Source organism: Myotis nattereri (assembly GCF_964212035.1).
Source record: "Myotis nattereri genome assembly, chromosome: 6".
Classification (NCBI taxonomy): Eukaryota; Metazoa; Chordata; class Mammalia; order Chiroptera; family Vespertilionidae; genus Myotis; species Myotis nattereri.
In genome coordinates, this window is record NC_138081.1 from 96,750,411 (window position 1) to 96,770,733 (window position 20,323).

At 51.2% G+C, this 20,323-nt stretch overlaps 1 protein-coding gene across 1 annotated transcript in view; it reads left to right on the forward strand.

Moving 5' to 3' along the window:
- SLC22A3 (solute carrier family 22 member 3) overlaps positions 1-20,323 on the forward strand; it is a 64,577-nt gene that overhangs the window by 25,589 nt on the left and 18,665 nt on the right. Inside the window, exons 3-5 of the mRNA XM_081093899.1 lie at positions 256-410; positions 2,225-2,393; positions 3,884-4,001. Coding sequence (XP_080950025.1) covers positions 256-410; positions 2,225-2,393; positions 3,884-4,001 — 442 coding nt within the window. The remainder of the gene's footprint in view (positions 1-255; positions 411-2,224; positions 2,394-3,883; positions 4,002-20,323) is intronic.

A 20,323-nucleotide genomic window follows, 5' to 3' on the forward strand; every position in this document is an offset into this window, starting at 1 on the left:
TAATCATATTGTGTAGATGGTGAAAATAAAATACGAAAGTCACCTCACATTGGTTTGAACTTTATAAAGAACTTTCACTGTAGAAAAGTAAAACAAACTAACAAAAACACAGAAGCCAGCAAACCGAGTCTTGGCGCACTGAGGAAACTTACCCCAGACCCTGTCCCCGCCTCTTTCAGCGGCACATACCCTGGCCGCCCTCCATCGCGGAGCAGAGGTCTAAGGTGATCCCGTCCTCTCTCTCTCCGCAAACAGGTATGGCCGAATCGTCGTTTACCTAATATCCTGTTTCGGTGTTGGCATCACCGGCGTGGTGGTGGCGTTCGCACCAAACTTCCCTGTGTTTGTGGTCTTCCGCTTCCTACAAGGCGTGTTTGCAAAGGGGACATGGATGACCTGCTATGTGATCGGTAAGTCATGCCGCGCCCCGCCTGCCTGGGAAGAGGGCTGGGTGGCGAGCCCTGCGGGGCTAGTCGGCCTTCCTGGTGGCCCTGTGCCGCAGGCCATTGTTCCCGCAAGCAGCAGGCTGCAGGGCGAGACGCTGCCTCTCTAGGAACTGCAATGCCACCTGACTTTGGGGACCAAATATGGAATGCCACGCAATACTGGGGTGACCGCTTTCTGAATCATAATTCTCCCGGGAATTGCCTACTTCATCCCCATACTGTTATCACGGGATGTTTTTTGCTTTGCTTTATTAGAGATTAATTTTTATTAAAATTTCAGTCGTTCCTTGAAACATTTCTGAAGAATGCTCTGTGTGTCTCTGTGGTAGAGTTCGAGATGACACTCCGTGTTCTGTTCCTTCCGCGTAAGTGGAGAGTGTGGCGGCACGCCCCGGAGTGTGGCCTGAACGCGAGGAGCCTTCTAGTTAGGGGACCTTTGCTATCTTCCCGAACTAGAGAGTGTGACCTTCTGGGATTGAGAGAGAGGGCGCCTTCCCTCGCTCTTTGCTCATGTTACTGGGAAAGTCCTGGCCGCTGCCTTTGGCTGTTTCCGGTGGTGTCTGGATGGGTGCCCTTCTCTGCGGTCACAGTGGGTGTGTGACCAGGGAGATCTGATGATCCCGCTCCCTCCTGCTATGCTAGGCAGTTCATCCCCAAGCAGCGCCCCTTTGGAGGCCCCTGAAGGTCTTTCAATGGACGAGAAAGGAGAGAGTGTTCGGAGAGTTGACTGTTGCTGCCTGGGGCGGAAGGGATAACTTTGAAATATGAAGCATTTTTAAGGAAACCCAAGTCTAGTGAATGTTCAAAGTTGTGGTGTTAGGGCAAGAAGGAGGAAGTGTAGCCTGGGATGATCAGAATAGACTTGGCCACAGATAGAGATCGATTGGGAAGGGGGCAGGGGTGGGGAGCGGGGGGGTAAGATGCCAGCCACAAAAATCCCCAGTGATTTTTGTGTGTGTGTCAATCTTCACCCAAGGATATTTTCTTCATTGATTTTTCGAGAGAGTGGAAGGGAAGGAGAGAGACACAGAGAGAAACATTGATGTGCGAGGGAAGAGACATACAGATTGATTGCATCCCTCATGTGCCCCGACTGGGGCTGGGGATAAAAGCTGCAACCGAGGTACATGTGTCCTTGACCCGAATTGAACTGCGACCCTTCAGTCTGCGGGCCGACGCTCTCACCACTGAGCAAACTGGCCAGGACCCACCACTCCCCATCCCCAGTGATTTTTAAAGAAATATCACCACGTGGAATGTCCAGCACTGTGGAGAGAATTACCATTTGAGAGAAACTACCTGTGATAGGGAATAAATGTGTAGAGTCTAATATTCCTAACGGGTCTCCTAAAGAGACTAGGCTATGCATATTTTTAGAGAGCAGTGATGAAATCTGGCCAGTTTATTATGTTTATTATGTTGATGTTTTCCTAATTGCAATGACTTCCCAAAACAGTCATCATGGAAACTTCCCTAAAACCAGCACTTACCCTCTGTGTGTTCCCAGAAGAGTGCGGGCGGGTGCGAGAGGGGCAGGGACGCTGTGGGTAGCGGGTGACGGGGGCGGGGTGGGGGGGGTGGGGGGGGTGGGGGGGTGGAGAGCGTAGCCCCCTGTCTGGCTGTCTGGGAAGCACAGCTCCCTCACAGCAGCTGGGGAGGCTGGGCTGGGCGAGCCCTGTGGCCCGCAAGCAATGCGGATGATGCAGCAGGTGCAGCCTCTGCTTATTTGCTTTGGAGCCGATCTTGAGGTTCCCAGACCTCTGTTTGTTTCCCTTCAGTGACAGAAATCGTGGGTTCGAAGCAAAGGAGGATTGTGGGAATCGTGATTCAGATGTTCTTCACTCTGGGAATCATCCTCCTCCCGGGAATTGCCTACTTCATCCCCAACTGGCAGGGCATCCAGCTGGCCATCACGCTGCCCAACTTCCTCTTCCTCCTCTACTACTGGTAACGGGGCTTTCCTCATTCCTGAGTTTATGCTTGATCCATGGCCATGTAGACGCTACGCTTCTAGGGCAGCGTGAATGTGGAAACCATTTGGGGATTGTGCCTGACATCTCCAGAATGGCGACGGGCGTCGAGAATTTCTAGAGAACTTGAAAATCTATAGAGATTATTCATTGATTACTTGACTAGTAGTTGTTGCTAAACTAAATTAATGAAATAGCAGAACACAAATTATATTTCATTTTGTAATATCTTCATGAAAACTAGAAGGCAAAAACAAAGAAACAAACACATATCTGCCAGTAAGTATTTCAACACAAAATAAATGCAATGAAATTGATTTGCTTCCCTGTATATTCTATGAAGCAAATTAATGTTGCTCAGAAACTCTCTGAGGAATAAGGAAATGTTAAGAGCATGAGAAACATCACCAGAAAGCTGCAGGTCTATGCATTTGACTCTGAGTGGAGTGAACCTGTTTTAACACTAAAAAGACTGAAATTTAGTATGTACCTATATTGCCCAAAAGCAGTCAAAATGACTGCATTGTGAAAGAATAATATCGGAGCACTCTTCACTTATGTTCCTTAGCTTTTCCAATAACTCACTTCTATTTGACATTTCTTTCATGAATTTAGGGCGCAAAAGAAATAAAATAAACAACTTATTAGAACAAGTATCACTGAATAAGATTCGAATAACAAGTACTAGTTTAGCTTATTGAGCAACTGCAACTTATCAAGTATCGACAGTTTATCATGTACTTGTATGTTATCATGTGACGGTAATCGAAAAAAAATGAAAACTGTTATTTCAATATAGAGCCAAACTGGTCATATAAGAAATTTACTCAATTCAATAATAAGAGTCATAATCCCCCCCCCCCCCCCGGCCCAAGCAGTCAAAATGACTGCTTTTGGGCAATATAGGTATAGCACATATATATATACCAGAAATGAAGGAGGGGGAGGTAACTACAATTATTAATAAACGCATTTATATGTTGTACAAAAAGTCACAAAATTCTAAGACATTGTGTCCTTATATACATAATTGTTTTTCTAATTGAAATTAAAAAGCAGTCAAAATGACTTCCTTGGGCAATCTAGTGTTAATCATTCCTCTCACTTTGACCCATGGTCACATCTGTTTCCATAATTTGAGTTTTTAGCAGTGTCCTGAATGCTCACTAAATCCCAGCTCTTTCCATGCGTAACGGGGACACTGGGTTCCAGGGGCGCCTGGCCTTGCGAGAGCGATGTAATACATCACTGTGTTTGTCAAGGGCAACGATCCCACTATCGAGTGGGCGTCTTTTCCTTCCACAGTAAACCTGCAGAGATCACCTGTGTGTTTGCGAATCTCCTAAACTGGAAGATTCTCCTACATTTGCATCGAATGGAAAGACCCATTTTGATAGAGAAACTCGAGTCATAAAAGTCTAGGTTTTGGAATTCCCACTCGTAACTCAGAAATGCTTTCTCCTTCAGGGCGGTTCCCGAGTCTCCCCGCTGGCTGGTGACTCGGAAGAAAGGAGACGAGGCCCTGAAGATCCTGCGGAGCATTGCCAAGTGCAACGGGAAGTACCTCTCGCCCAGCTTCTCGGAGGTACTGGTACCTGTCACTCAGACAGCTATGGTGAAAGTGGGGAGCTCGTCACTGGGGCGCGTGCTACCAAACCTCTCAGTCATGTTTAGATTGGCTATAAGAAAGAAAACCCTGGCGAGAATCAGGAGGTGCGTTAAAGCAGAAATGTCGGTGAAGTTTTGTAGCATTGTGTTGAGGTTCACTGGTCATTTAGTCCACACGCCCAGAGATGCGCCAGGCTACTTGAATTGCTATACTCGGCCTACTGTACAGGTGCCATTGCATTGAATCATTCATTCGTCGTCATTGAACAAACTATAAATCTTTGCTGGACGTTCAGTTTAGTCTAAAGATGTGTCTTTGCCTTTAGTCTCGGAAGTGCTGTGTGTTTGAACCAGAGCTTGAACAAGAACGTAATACTTCGGCCTTCAGAAGTACATATGCTGGCTTCCCTGCCTTACCCCCTCCTGCTTCCTCCCTCCCTCCATCTCTCTCTTCCTTCCTTCTTTCTTCTTTACTTCCTCCAGCTAAGGCTTTTGGGTACCGCTGTATTGCTGCTCTAAGAGAAATTGGGGGATTAAAAGCTCATTACTTGTCCTCAGGAAGGTCTGATGTGCAGTTGAAGACACACACATGTGTTTGGAGCACCCCTGAATAATTAGGGGACAGCATATAAAATAGGTGACCATGCTGTGCTGCACAGACGAAAGTGAATGCAGAATAACAGGAGGGTTATTATGAAAGGGGTCTTAGAGAAGAATTTGGGGCAAATATGAATCTTGGACGCAACCCTTTAAGAACATGAGGTTGCTAACATTGCTTTCTCCGTAGCATCCAGTTTGTTTTGATAGAAGCGTTCTGGTGAAACTCGAGGTTCTGTTGGTTTTAGCGCCGCCTCTCCGGCCCCCGGAGCTTGCTCAGATATAGTATCTGGGTTTCTGCCGACTCCTCTCGCCCTCACATTAGGCTGCAAGCAGCGGACTCTGTTTACGAGGGTTCCAGTGACCACTTGTCCTGTTGGAAGCAGATTAATGATGGGCCATGAGGCTCACAGATCATACAGTACACGGTAAAGACAAGACATCGCCTGTGTTAGCCACTGAGATCAGTCGATCCCTGTTGCTCTTGGAGCACAGTTAAGCTCAGCTTCTCTCAGCACACTAGCTGGCCGTCTTCACAGCTGGCCCCAATGTGTGATCATTTGTACTCAATCTATGAGTCAAATGAGTATTTTTGCTCTCCTTTCAGCAGTACCGTGAAGACATTGCACGTGTCGTCCCAAAGCTAAGCCCATGTAAGCGCTAAATCAAGGTTTTGAAAATACACATTACCAGGGCATGTCCCGTGTTATCATGAGAATTACTAAGAGGCCAGAGGGCGGTTCCCTGGGCAGTTGCCGTAACACATCCTGTGAGTGTCCAGTTCAGGCCACTCCCGTGGACCCACCTGCCTGCTTCGAATCCATGTGCACCATAGACATCAGCGCGGCTGGTGCAGAGCCAGCCCAGAGAGTGGCCGCTCCATGTTCCCCGGTCACAGGAGCCTTGCCGACCTCCCCGCCCAGCCTGTTCCATCGCTGGCACCAGAGGTCCTGGTTGTGCCATACTACAGAAGACACCCTAAATTCACTACACACTGGGGCTACTGACCCACTGGGCTTCAGTGAAGGGAAGGAAGATGTGGGAAATGTGGAGAGTTCAGAAGTAACCAAAGAAAAGTTGATGCCTCTTTAGTAATCACCAATGACTAGCTAATCGAAGGCAGTAATGACTAAAAGGTTATTGTCAAACACCAGAGAGGCAGCTGCAAAAGGGAGCCCTCAAATCAACGTGAAATGAGGCTCGGGGTACATTGTTATAAAACAGCTTAGACAGTGGGAAGGCCTCTCAGTTTGTGCTGCCATGTCCATGCCTGTGCTTTGCAGAGATGGGTTAGAATATTACATTTTCTAAAAATGATAGGGAATCGGTCAATAGTTATGACATATCAACCTTAGGAAACAGTTCACGTTTTGCTTATAATTTCCAGAAGGATAAGCAAGAAATGACTCAGGTCAAGTCAGCCTTGCAGAATCATCTAAGCAAAGCTTTGTTTGTATGAGAAACTGGTTTTATCTGCTCAGGGGTTTTCAAGGCTGATCTTTGCCTTTCATTTTAGCAGAAGGAATTGGGACAATGTGGGGTTCGATCCAGCATTCAGCCAGGTAGATCATTCTGAGAGGTGGCCGGTCTGCAGATCATACCTGTTGTGTTTCACCTGGCCTCACTCCTTTCTTGGGGAATCCCCGCTGGCTCTCTGGCTCACTGACTCCTCGGCTTTCATGTGCCGAAGTTCCTGGCTGGCCTCTGACTGGTGAAGAGACAGCCAGCCAGTAGACATCCAGGTGATCAGAAGGTCAGGCTCTCTGGATATACCAATAGTGCAGCTGTGATTCACAGCAAAGAAAAGCCTCAAATCAAAAACCAGTGCAGCCCAGCGGGTGTGGCTCAGTGGTTGAGCATTGATCCATGAACCAAGAGGTCACCAGTTCGATTCCCGGTCAGGGCACATGCCTGGGTTGCGGGCTTGATCCCCAGTAAGGGGTGTGCAGGAGGCAGCTGATTAATGATTCTCTCTAATGTTGATGTTTCTCTCTACCCCTCTCCCTTCCTCTTTCTAAAAAAACAATGCAAACAAGGCAAGTGGGTTGAGCTCATAGGAAGTTCAATAGAAAAACGGGAAAGAACCAAAGGAGGGTGGAATGTGAAATGCTAGATAGCTGCCCAGGGCGGAAGGAGAATTCGCTTAGACACCTGGTTCAGCTGTCTTAGTGATTCACCACGTTTCTGGTTCTCGGGATGACCTTGGGTTGTGCTGGCTTATGTTATTGTTTTAAATATTCACATCCCCTCCTTTCCATTGGGTGAGAATATTCCCTGGCTCCTTTGACGTTGGGCATGGCAATGGAATTTGCTTCGTTCTCACGGTGGATGGAGCGAATGTCCTGCCCGTTGACCTTGGGCGTGGTCATGTGGTTGCTTTGGCCAATGGTAGGTCATCAGATGTGACGCAGGAGTCTTGAAATGGGCTCGTGTGTTTGGGTTTGACCTCTGCACTGCAGCCGTCGCTGTGAGAAGAACATTCCCAGCTCTCTCACTGGCCCCAGAGGAGGCCGAGGGATATTTGGAGCAGAGCTGCTCCAGCAAAGCTCCCCCAAACCTAGGCTAGCAGTCTCCCAACCAACCCACAAACGTGTGGGCTAAGGAATGCTCATTATCCTATGCTGCTAAGGTTGATGTTTGTTATGCAGCATTATTTATCAATAGTCAACCAGTACATTGACCAAACAGCCGTTGACCTGGATTACACAACTAGAGTACTAGCTGTGCGAGTAACTTAGCAGCTGCTTTGTTTTCATTTTTAAAAAAGGATTTTAAAGGCTCTTATTTTAAAGATCCCCATCTCTCCCCTACATTCCTCCACCTCTTGTCTTTGTATGGAATGTGCTAGTGGAAAATTGTATATTACAACTCTAGCTAACAGAGAGCCTCTAATACTACAGACCTGAGTCTATCCATATTTATTAATGATATTGTTGTGCTCTGTTGACCCCCAAAAGTAATAAAGCATGACTGTAATTTCCTTATGTTTATGATATTCCAATACAGTTCGTTGTTCATAGCTAATTTACAGATTCTTAAAACGTAAGTACAGATGCTGCTCAACTTACAATAGGGCCATGTCTTGATAAACCCATCATAGGTTGAAAATATCGTTAGTCAAAATGCATTTAAAATACCTAACCTACTGAACATTACCGCTTAGCCTGGCCTACCAAAATGTGCTCAGAACACTTACATTGCCCTACACTTGGGCAAAATCATTTGACACAAAACCTGTTTTATAATAAAGTGTTGAATATGTTATAACTTACTGTGTGTATCACTTTTGCATCCTCATAGTCAAAAAATCTTAAATCAGTAATAAGTAGAGGAATATTTGTACCAGATGTTACATTGGTTCTCATCTATATATATAAAAGCCTAAGCGACTGTTATGATGGAACAACCGGAACAACCAGTCGACCAGTCACTATGATGTGTACTGACCACCAGGAGGCAGATGTTCAACACAGGAGCTTCCCCATGGTGGCCAGTGCGCTCAGCCAGAAGCCGGGCTCACGGCTGGCCAGCGTAGCTGCGGCAGTGGGAGCCTCTCCGGACTCTGCAGCAGCATTACCGAGCTGCGGCAGCAGGCACAGCAGGCCAGGGTGATTGCGAGCGGCGCCCCGTCCCAGTTTTAGCTCCTCCCAGGCCGCCTCCCGCTTAGCGCACTGCTACATCCCTCTTGCAGTCCAGGACCCCTTGGGGGCCTAAACCGGCAGTTCAACATCCCCCGAGGGGTCCCGGATTGTGAGAGGGCACAGGCTGGGCTGAGGGACAACTCCCCACCCCCAGTACACAAATTTCGTGCACGGGGCCTCTAGTTCATACATAAACATGCTCACAGGCAGTTCCCATGGCGACATGTTTAGGTGACATCATAAACTGACATTTGAGCCCTGTCTTGGTGGCTCAATTGGTTGGAGCGTTGTCCCTTACATGAAAATGTTATGGGTTCCATTCCCGGTCAGTACACATACCTAAGTTGAGGGTTCAATCCCTGGTCGGGGCAGGTAAGAGAGGCAACCAATCCATGTTTCTGTCTCACATTGATGTTTCTCTCTCTCTCTCCCTTCCTCTCTCTCTAAAAAATTCAATATCATCAGGTGACGATTAAAAAAAATAACTGAAATATGAGCTTTCTGATCCTGAAGGGATCATCATCAATGTAAATATCTTTGATATTGTTCCAAAACAGAAAAGATTCAAACCTCATTAGAAAATGCCAGGCAAAGTTTTAGATTTCCTTAGTTACCACGGAGACCGTCAACTCTTAATGGTGGCCATGTTGTCTATAGTTAATGAATTATCACACAAATAACAACATTGATACAGTGCGGGACTTTCCAGCGTGGAATGTCTGTTTCTGAAAAAAGGGGGATTTTGATAAACATAGTTTCTGTTCTTCCGAAAGAGGAACCACACCACGATCCTGGCTTTCAGAAGCCCGGGAAGGCTGTGTGGTATGTTGGTCTCACAATGTACTGTGCTGTCTCTGTGGATGTTGTGTGCATTATCATCTCAGTCTTGGGACTTGAAAACTGTCTTTATAGAATTTATTTCAAAAGGTCCAGAGAGCCTGGCCGGCTGGCTCAGTGGTTGAGCATCGACCTATGAACTAGGAGGTCATGGTTCAATTCCCGGTCAGGCACATGCCTGGGTTGTGGGCTTAACCCCCAGTGTGGGGTGTGCAGAAGGCAGCCAATCAATGCTTCTCTTTCATCATTGATGTTTCTCTCTCTCTCTCCCACTTTCTTCCTCTCTGAAATCAATAAGAATACATATACTTTTTAAAATGGTCCAGAGAAAGTAAGTTAGGCCCCAGGAGTACCAGACGGCACCAGTGTAGACCCGTGTCGAGAGGGGAACGGTGTCCGTCAGGAAAATGCTCGAAGACACGAGACAGGAAGCCACTGGGAGCTCACGCAGTGCTTTCCCCTAACAGGGGGCGTTCTTTGCTCCTGGACTCTACACAGTGGCTGCCGATTCTGCCAGCAAAGCCTTAAAGTGACACATGGCAGTGACCGCTGTCATGCACATGCCACTGCCATGGAGACCACTCGGGAATGCATGCGAACGTCAGGAAAAGGGACAGCTTCTTCCGCTGAGATAAAAAAGGAAGCCACGGGAACAGGCCAGCGGGGCTGGTCACCCAGAGAGCGGGTCCTTCCGAGCGGCTGGTTAGAAGTTCGTTCCGCGGGAGGACGTTCAATGGAACACCTCCAGGCCAGCGGACTCCCCCTTGGCCCGGACAGGTAGTGAGGGGCGTGTTCCAGAGCACCAGGTGGAAACCCAGTGGCGTGTCCCTTAAAGAGCGAGATTGCAGCCTGGCGGGGCCAAGCAGGGCCTCGCCCGCCCAGGGGAGCACTTAGAGGGAGGACCCCTGGAGGGACAGCCTCTCCCCCTCCCCCTTCAGCCTCCCCTTCCAAAGCCTGTTGACATCACTGGGCTAGACCTTCGTCAGAAGCTTAACTTCCAGGAGCGCACCCACGGGAGCTGAGGGCCGAGAGCGTGTGTGACTGTGAGCTCCGTGCGTGACCGTCACTAATGAGGGGCTGGAGCTACAGCCCCCAGGACAACTGGAGGGCTCAGGTGGTGGCGAGTGGGCGGCCACTGCCCCCCGTTGCCCAGGATCGGGGTCCTGGCATGTGGGAGTTTCGGTGCTCACCCGAGAGTCGCGGGCACATTGAGACAAGGGGTCGCCCTCACCTCAGTGAGTAGGTCAGGGCTCACCTTCCTGGCTGTGCTCGGAGGAAGGTGCCAAAGATCAGCTCCTGCCGTGTCACCAGCCTCACCCAGGAGAAGGTGCCAGGCTGCCCCAGGTGGGACCCAGCATTTCCCAGGGTTGGATGCAGGCTGGAGCCCAGGGGCCTCCAAGCTCCCTCTTTCTCCCTCAGCTCCTACTTTTCTGCCTCCCTCCCTCCCTCCCTCCCTTTCTCCCACACTTTTACAGCCTTTATTTAAAGTGATATTTCACTTTTTCAGCCACTTTACTGCTGTGTGCCAGGCCTATGGGGACCTGTGCGTATTTAACATACACAGCTCGCTCAGACCCCCTCCCACTGAGTCCTCACTCTGGCTCTCAACTTGGGCCTGTTTGACTGGGGCCTGGCCCCGCCCGCCTTCTGTCTGTCCTTTCTCCCCCAAGTAGGACCCCAGGCTTGTGTCTTCTCACATCCCTTGCCCCCAAGCTCAGTGCTGCGCCCTCTTTCTTGATGAGGGTGCCATTCTCCAGGGGGTTCCGGGCCATAGAGGGCAGGGCCAGCCCAGAGAAGACGGGGGTGTCCCCTCCCCCGCACCGGCCTTCCCCCTGGGGGAACAGGTCAGTTCTGGGCTGGGCAGAGCCAAAATCCCTCCTCCCATCTTCCCCCCACCACCCCTCACCCCCCACCACCCCTCACCCCCCACCCACTGTGCGCCCTGAGTTCCCTGCCCTGAGACCCGAGACTCCGCCAACCCCAAGGCTGTGGGTTATGACACAGGGCCGAGCTCCAGGCCCTACCTAGTGACATTCAGGGTCACTTCATTCTTGTTTAATTGGTTACATAACCGGGGTCATGGGCTCCCCTCTTTCCTTCTTAAAGGCTGACCCTTGCCCTGCAGGGCCGGGGCCTTCCTGCCCCCTGCCTGGCCCGAGTCCCGGGGGCATCACACAGACAGAGTCCAGTGAAAAGCTAAAACCAGAGGAAGAAGCCCCACAAACGGCCGTCACGCTGCCCTTGGGGGCGCCCTGCGGGGGCGTGGCGAACGCCTGCCTCGATGGCTGTAATTCTGCGTGAACTGTACCTGACCTTTGCCTTTGCTTCCTGAGCCTTTGCGGAGAGCACCGCCGGCCTGCTCAGTGTGTGCGAGAAAGTGTTTTGTTCTTGCCTTCCCTCCCCGCCTGGCTTTTGGCAAAACCGGCTTGTGCCGTCCAAATTACTGCGCTTCCCTGCGGTGCGTGAATGAGGAAACACCGCTCTTTTGACTGAATGAGAGCATCGGAGCTCTTTGTGGGAGCCGTCCCCGCTCTGGAGGCGACGAGGGACCGGCTCCCAGAGCCTGTGTGTCCAGCTCGCGGGCATTCCTCCTGGTCCAGGGCGGCTGTTACCATGACAACACTGCCGCCTGGGTCCCCCGCCCGCCAGGAAATGGCCTTTCTTCACGAAATCATCTCACTGGGAGACGCGGGCTGGGAGCAGGGGAAGCATGCGCGCTCCCCAGGTGGACACAGATGTGCTCCTGTCGCTAGAACAGGAGGAAACTGCTAAATAGTAAGAGAGGAAACACGCCGAGATCCGCTTGAGGTAACGCGCCCAGATCCGCTTGTTTCAGCTCCGAGGTCCCACCCAGGAAGATGGTGTGAACGGCAGGAGGGGCGATCCTCCTTCCCTAGAAAAAATAAAATGCAGCCCGGCCGTCGGGCTCAGTGGTTGAGCGTCAACCTATGAACCAGGAGGTCAGGGTTTGCTTCCCGGACAGGGCACATGCCGGGGTGTGGGCTCAATCCCTAGTGGGGGGCGTGCGGCAGGCAGGCGATCCATGATTCGCTCTCACCATTGATGTTTCTGTCTCTTTCCCTCTCTCTTCCTCCTGAAATCCATACAAACATATTTAGAAAAATTAAAGTGCAGCTACTGGTATATCTGGCAGAGGCTGGGTGAGGAGCATCCAGGTGATGCTACCATAGCAACGCTGCTTCGTGGACAGAAACAAACAGGAGCAGGCCTCTGGGACCGACCCAGTCATGGCTGGATTAGTAGGTTTGGAACCTGCACTGACTTCTCTTCTCTTTGAATCTGGGGCCATTGGGGGAAGGAAGTGGGGTTTAATGCACAGCAAAGGGTCCTGACGGGGGCGGGGGGGGGGGGAGGGAGGAGGAGACCTTTCTCCTCCGAATAGTGAGTGTACCTCTCCTACGGCGGCTGAGTGAAGCCAGCCTCCCAGGCCGGAGAAGTCTCCTCCCCTTCAGGGGAAGTTGGGGAAGTTGAGGGAAACCAACACTGGCCTGCACCTCGGACACTCCTTCTGCTGGAGGAGGCGTTTACATAAAAGCTACGTTTGTCATCATCCCTCGCACCGGGCATGGAGGGTGGCCGGGGGAACCCTGGGGAGCAGACTGTCATGTTATCGGTAACACACGCTGTCACAGCAGCTGTAACCTCAGCCCCAGAGTTGAAGGAGGAGTCATGTGGCAGTCTGTCCCAGTGGCCCCTGGGGACCAGGGAGTCATTGCAAAAGTGCAGAAGCCATTTGCATCCCAGGCTTACGTCTTGGATAAGCATGTGCTGCTTTTTGGTTTTTTTAAATCTTCACCCGAGGACCATGTTCATGGCTTTTTATAGAGAGGGCTAGGGAGAGAGAGAGAGAGAAACATTGATGTGGGAGAGATGCATCCATCAGTTGCCTCCAGTGCGCACCCTGACCAGGAATCAAACCCACGACCTTTCGGTGCTTGGGGTGATACTCCAGCCAACTGAGCCACATCAGCCACGGCAAAATATGTACTGCGCTTTTCAGATGAAGGTAGATGCAGTTGTGCTTAGTAATGACTAATGAGTTGAAAGGGGTTAAGTTCATAGTAAATCTGTGTCATCATGTGGCCTCCATGAACAGAAGTTGAACGCGCAATTCCTATCACGTGGGCAACCATTAAATTCTTTGACATCAACCAGAAGTCCTACTGCTCCAAGCGGACAAGAGTCACGGATTTACAAGCACAAATAAGCTTGGACTCGACCATCTGCTGGACAGCTGTTGCCTGAGCTCGGAGTTGAGGTCATGTGATGGTCTCAGGGGCCCCTGAGAGTCTTGACATACACAGGATTCTTGACAACAACTTCCGAGATTCATTCATTCTGTTTGATTCAATAAAATGCACTCACGTCCATGACGTTCTGCCCTCTCACCGACCTTCAGGACGAGTTCCGCACGTCAAGCAGGAGGAGTTGAGCCACACGGTGTACACGCGCCTCACTGTCTCTCAAGGGCAAATCCGGTTTCTTTCCTGCTTACGTTTCAGAGCCAACACACCACGGACAGCTTGAGGAAGGCGGGCGGGCGGTGGGGGCCTGTTGGGCGGGTGCTCAGCACGCTCATTTTCACGCACAGAGTGTAATGAGTTCAAGGACTTGCCCTCGCGCGCTGGTCATGTGGAGTCATCCGGCCACCACACTTCCCTTCAGACCTCACTTGGGCTCACGTCGCTAAAGACTAGTCCAGACCCCCTCTGCTAGCTGTAACCTTTACATGCTGCACACGCACAGCTCCTCTGACATCAGCCAGGACAGACTTCTACTTGGCAATCGGGTGAAACATCGGAACCAGTTCACGCGGCGTTTCTCACAGTCGCCTTTCTCGCCACAGTTCGGCCGTCGGCACACTGTTTTCTGAGACCAACCAGCTCCTCAGTTCAGCAAGCCGGTTAGCAATCGCTGCGGGGAGCGTGCCTTTCCCACTGCAAACGGAATTACTGGGTATTTCCTCTGGGCCCCGCGTGTTTGGAAAAACCGCTTACGTGTCACTGAGGAGAGGCGGTCCCAGAAGCAGAGCTGTGTGGGTCCATACAAGGCAGCAGGAATTTATCGTCATTTGTGCGTGTTTTTATTCAGCAAATAGCTACTGAGCACTGTGTTCAAAAGACCTACTTTTTAAACAACCTCTGAATAATAGTCACCTCCACGCAGTCGCCCCACACGCAGTCCACGTGCCGTGTTTCCCCAGGCTCTCCGCGGCAGCTCTCCTTGTTCTCTCCGCGCTGTTCCGTCTCCCAGTTGCTGACAGTGCCTCCCCTACTCTGCTGCTCACTTTCACCACGTAGGTACGCTTCATAGAAGTAAATATACATTTTCCTCGCATGGGAAGTTGAAGAAGAGCTCAAATCTTAGGTGTCGTGCTTGGAAATCATTTCGGTGTGTTTTCATTTTGATTGTGTTTGATTATCAGGATATTCTAATGGAAAGAAGTAGAAAGATATTCTAATTGGATATCGGTCAGTCGCCTGTTAATCATGGGAACGAATCTGTGTCTGGTTTCACACATGTCCCAGCGGAACGGTTCTGAGGTCCCCTGGAGGACGATGCCCACAGGTGGGGCTGCTGGGCCCAGATGCCCGCTGGCTCAGTGCCCTCAGCAAGGCCACGCGGCTCTGCCTGCATCACTGCATGTCCCCTTTGCCCACATCCACACCGGGCACTTGGCAGCGTCTGATTTTGCCCAGCCCCCTGCGTGTTCCTGGTGCGAGTCAGCACGTCTTGGCGCCTGTGACTGTGCTATTTGGGTTCTTCCTCGTGGGTGGCCACCCGTGCCCTCGCCCGTGCGTATGGGGTTTCCTGGACGTGGGTTTATCAAATTAGCTTTGCCCCCTCCCAGGTATAGGATCTCCTCTGGTATCCACACATCCCCTTGTTGGTTTCAGACGTGGCAAGCATCCTCCCTCCAATGGTAACTACCCATTAATGTTGCCTATTTTTTTTTTTAATTAGCCCCAAATCCTTAAACTGATTTGATAAGGTCAAATCAGTGTGGATTGTTGCCTGTTGACTGTTTTATGGGTGTTTAGTGACCTCCTGCGCCCAAAGACCACAGATTCTCTGCTATGAGCTTAGGGCTCTGACTGGCACGCTCAGGACTCGTTTTGGTCCCCGTCGTCTTTCCTGGAGTGCAGAGTTCACTCACTAGTCCCGCTGGAGTGCGCTCCGTTCTGAGCGTGAGGGAGGGACCCACCTTTATTCATCTCACTCCTGAGTCAGTTTCTGAGCACCATCTAATAAACAGACTCATCACGTATCGAGTTCACACTTCTGAGTCTAAATTAGTTCACCGCCTAGGACCTGTGGACTGCCTTTAAGGAACCCAACCATCAGTAGCTGAAACACAGCCTCTGGGCTGTGATGAGGGACAAGTGGCCCGTGTTACAGGTGAAGGCAGCTCACCTGTGCCGCCCTCGTGGCCGCAGAAACAGGTGCTAAGCCACCTGGAGCCTTCGGAGCTCAGATTCATATACAACCACTAGCCAGGCATCTTCACGCTCTTGCCCTAAAAGAGGACTATATTTTTGTTAGGAAGCACCCCATACCCTTAGCCTCTAAAGCACACTCCTAGTTCTGGACTTTGTTCTCTAACTGGTCATCTCTGAAATAAAATGGAAGTGCTATTCAAAGCCTGAACATCAGGCTCAGCTGATGTGGCTCAGTGGTCAAACCAGGAGGTCACGGTTGATTCCCGGTCAGGGCACATGCCCAGGTGGCAGGCTGGTCCCCAGTAGGGGGTGTGCAGGAGGTGGATGATCAATGATTCTTTCTCATCATTGATGTTTCTATCTCTCCCTCTTCTTTTCTCTCTCGAATCAATTTAAACTGATTATATATTAAAAGCCTGAATGTTCCCCTAATAATCAAGTGTTTCTTTAAAAAAAAATGAGAATTTATCTCTGAGACAAAAGCCTGCCCTCCGTACCTCTCAAATGGAGGTGATGTGTTTGAGCGCACGTCATAATGTGAAAAGAGACCATGATTTTAGATCCTCCTGTACCTTCATGAGATCCGACATGGGGGCTGAAATTGGCTTTGTTAACTTTTTCATTCCGTGGCCCAGCATACCTCTCAGCTCCAAGCTTCAGCCGGTCTTCTTTCTGGTTCATGCCTGTGATTAAGTGCTAGTGCCTATTCATTATAATTCACTTTAATTCACTTTAAATGCAGTAGAAATAGCCCTCATTTTCTTTTAGTTTTACTGGTGTAATCTCATCCCAAGGACTTACTAATTCTAAGAAACAGACAAAAATCACAAAAATTGCCATTTTCCCAAATTTAAGTCCAGCAGTCTTAGTTCAATTACTTCAAAAGAGAACCTTTGTACTCAGCATAATACATTCCTATCAAGAAACAGGTGTGGACCACAGGGTTTTAAAATAAACCTGAGAAATTGACAGTTTTTCTCACTCAGGAGAAGCTGGGCGTGTGTGTACCAAACATCACCAAACTCTTGTTCGCTCAAAACAAGAAGCAATTGATGCCTATCGGGGCCACATGGCCGGGGTGGGCTCCTCACTGTAGCGGGGACTGTCTGCACCCCCACTGCCCGGACCCCGCCGAACAGGCAGAGCCCGAGGGTCTTGCTGCAGCAACTAAATGCTCACAACCTCTTGGCTGATTCGGGGCGGTGGCCCCACCCAGTCACCAGGGGCCAAGAAGTACAATCCTATCGCACCCCGGGAACGGGGTGGGAACCAAAACTATTTGGTAAACAGTGCTAATGAGTCCCATTACAGATGTCCTTTAAAAGAAAAAGATTATTAAGAATACAAGTTTCCGTTTTCAAAACCCTGACTTAGGAAGATAAATGCGTTTCAATTCAAATGATGATTGCAAAAGAGAAGTTTCGCCTTTATACCTGGTTAAAAACAAATAGTACTTTGATCAAAGCATAAACAATTTAAAGTTCATATGGAAAAATAAATGAAGACCCGTTTCCCAGTCAGAGGTCACACCTCGGGGCGCTGGGAGCAGAAGGAAGACGGTGCGGGGACAGAGCTGGCGGGCCGTGGACACGAGCACCCGCAGGGCAGTCCAGCCTTTCCGCGGCGCGGCCAGCGTCTGGGGCCAGCGCAGGGCAGGGGTTTAGACAAGCCCTCCGAGAAGATCGATGCCTGTGGGCCCAGCGATGAGGAGGCCACGGGCTGTGCAGGGACCATGGCCACTTGCTGAAGGGAAGGAGAAGAGGCCCGTCTCCTGAGAAAAAGACGGGCAGGAACACAGCAGGCCGCGGCCCCGCCCGCTCGCTCTAGGTGGTGCTGCCCTGGACTCGCCCTCGCGTGGCCCTGGCACCTGGGTGGGAGGCCTGGGCTGCCCCTGGCTGTCCTTGGCCTGTGCAGAAAGGGCTGCCAACCCTGCCGGGCCGGGCGGAAAGGCACTGCCGGGTGTCCCTAGGGAAGTCAGTTGCCCTGTTACTGGAATCCTGCGGGCACCTGGCTGCCTGGAAGAGGCGGAGCTGGCAGACCTGGAGGCAAACATTCCCGCCCCGAGGAGAAAGGCCTGCGGGGGGGGTGTGCGTGTGTGTGCGTGTGTGTGCGTGTGTGTGTGTGTGTGTGTGTGTTCCTCATCGTGTTAAAGACTGTGTCTTGTAAGACAGTTTCCGAAGCCTCAGGAGGCTGCAGCGAGTGGTGCGAAGGGCTGGCTGTGTGGGGACAGCTTTCCCCCCTCTCTGAGCACTGACCAAAGCCCTGAGACCTTTCTTCGACCGGAAGGGCGTAGGAAGAAGCAGTTACGTTGGGCCACGCCTTGCTAACGGTGCACACAGCGCAGGTGCTCACCCAGCCGAGCTCCGGAGGACGAGGCTGAGGTGCCGAGCGAGGTCCCGGGAAGGAGCGGGGGGCCCCCCCTCTCGCACTGCGGGTGCTGCTGCCTCTGTAATGACTCGTGCAAATCACACCGAACGCTGTTTTTACCTTTTCTCATAAAAGTGAAAATCCTCTTTGGATTTCCTTAGGTTCACTAACCAGGTGCTGATGTGGGTCTTAGGAGCCAGGTGGGCGCAGCTGCTTCCGAAACGCGGGCCTGTCTGTGGGCGGTTTGGGTGTCTATTGCGATGGGTCGGAGCACCGGCTGCCACTCACTCGCGCTGCTTTGCTCCCTCTTCACACAGTCCCGTCTCACGAATGAGGTCTGCGCTCTGCTCACAGCCCCCAGGCTGTGGGTGGACCTTGTCTCTGTGTCTGAGGCCTGCGGTCCCCTCGGGTTGGCTGGCTAGAGCGTCTCCGCGTCGCCGATGAGCCGCTCAGCGCTCCCGGGAGTTCGGGGCTGTGCCGACTCCAATCCATTCAGCAAATTTTCATGTTTCCCCCAAGTTCTGAGGCTGTAGGCTGAGAATTTTATTTTATTTTGTTGGTTTTTAAAAAATATATTTTTGTTGATTTCAGAGAAGAAGGGAGAGGGCGAGAGAGAGAGGGAAACATCAACAACGAGAGAATCATTGATCGGCTGCCTCCTGCACGCCCCCTACTCGGGATGGAGCCTGCAACCTGGGCATGTGCCCTTGACCGGGAATCAAACCTTGACCTCCTGGTTCATAGGTTGATGCTCAACCACTGAGCCACACTGGGCGGGCTAGGCTGAGAGTTTCAGAGCTCACAGCTCGTGTTCTTCTTCTTTCTTCTATGTTAACCTCTCCCCAAACCCTTTCAGATTTGTTTTTAAGAAATAAATGTTCCAACACGTGACCCCCAGCTGCCACCCGCTGACCTTTGCTAGTATTGAGGCTGCACTTGGTTCCCTCCTGGGACCCGGATGAAGGCCCTTGTGCTGCTCTGGGCAATGTGCCCGGTGGGGAGGGGGTCGGGGCAAGGGCGCCCACAGGCCAGCTCCCAGGGATGGAGTACAAGTCCTCTCTGCAGAGATCTCTCCTAACGAAGGAGCTGGCTGGGCCCGAGGTCGTGCCACCTGCTCTGTCCAATGCAGCAGCTGCGGGCCACCCCGCAGCCCTGAGCTGTGGCTCCTGGGAGCTGAGCTGTGTCAACCACATAGGTTTCAAAGGCTCCATGTGACGTGAGCATGGAACCCATTGTGGCAATAATGCCATGTGGACCACATGCTGACATGATGATATTTTGGATAGGTTGGATTAAGTGGAACATACTAAAATGAATTTTGCACGTTTTTTAACCTATTTTTTAAATTCTGGAAAATTGAAGACATGTGAGTGGCTCACGTTATGTTTTGCTTGGACAGCACTAACCTAGGAGCCAGGCCTGACTCTTAGCTACTTACTAAGCAGCGAACACTCGTGGTCATTTTGATGTGGCTGCTTCTTTATCATGTGAGCTCTTAAATGATAAATATTATATCTATTCTTGTGTTAAAGTATAAAGAGGTTCCCAAAGCACCATGAGTAACTTGGCGAATTCTCTTTTCTGGGTGACAGGTGGCACTATTGCCACCCAGAAGCAGGCCAGAGCGCGGCGGTGCCCAGTGCCCGCTGCTGAGCCCGCAGGTGCTGGCTCCTGCCTGACTGACCAGGAGGAGGAAGTGGGGACACGGTGCACCACAGTCGGTGCACTCCCGGCCCTGCCCGTCTCCACCCCCCACGCGTGTATGAAAGACCCTGGTAGTCTGACCTCAGGGAGCTCTGCTCCTCCAAGCCCGTGGGCCCCAAGTCCCGAGTGACATGTTATTTCCTCAGCATGCTCAGAGATGCAAAACTTCTAGGGAGCAGAGGCTGCGGGGGAAGTGGGGAACGAACTAGACCACCCGGTGAGACCGAGAACAGACAAAGCCCCCCTCAGCAGCCTTCACCTTTTCCTGGGAAACGTGGGACGGATGGGAAACCCGCGTGCTGAGAACAACCCGAGGAAGCTGCGAGGCCGGCCGTGCAGCCCATGCCCGTCCTCGCGCTGCCCGCCGATTCTTCCCTCTTAGCATCTGGTAATCGCCCAAAGTCACTGCAGGGAGTGAACAGAGGCTCATAGAGGTAAGAAACGGACTCACAGATACAGAGAACAGACTGACAGCTGTCGCAGGGGGAGGGGAGGCGGGGTGGAGAAGGTGAGGGGATTAACCAAAAGAACCCCCAAACTCAAAGACACACACTGCAATGTGGCGATTCCCAGCGGAAAGGGGATGGGGCAGGCAGGAGAGCATACAGAGAGGGTAAGCGCTGATGGGAGGAGACTTGACTTCGGGCTTAGGGAGTGAACACACAATACAATACACAGATGATGTGCCATAG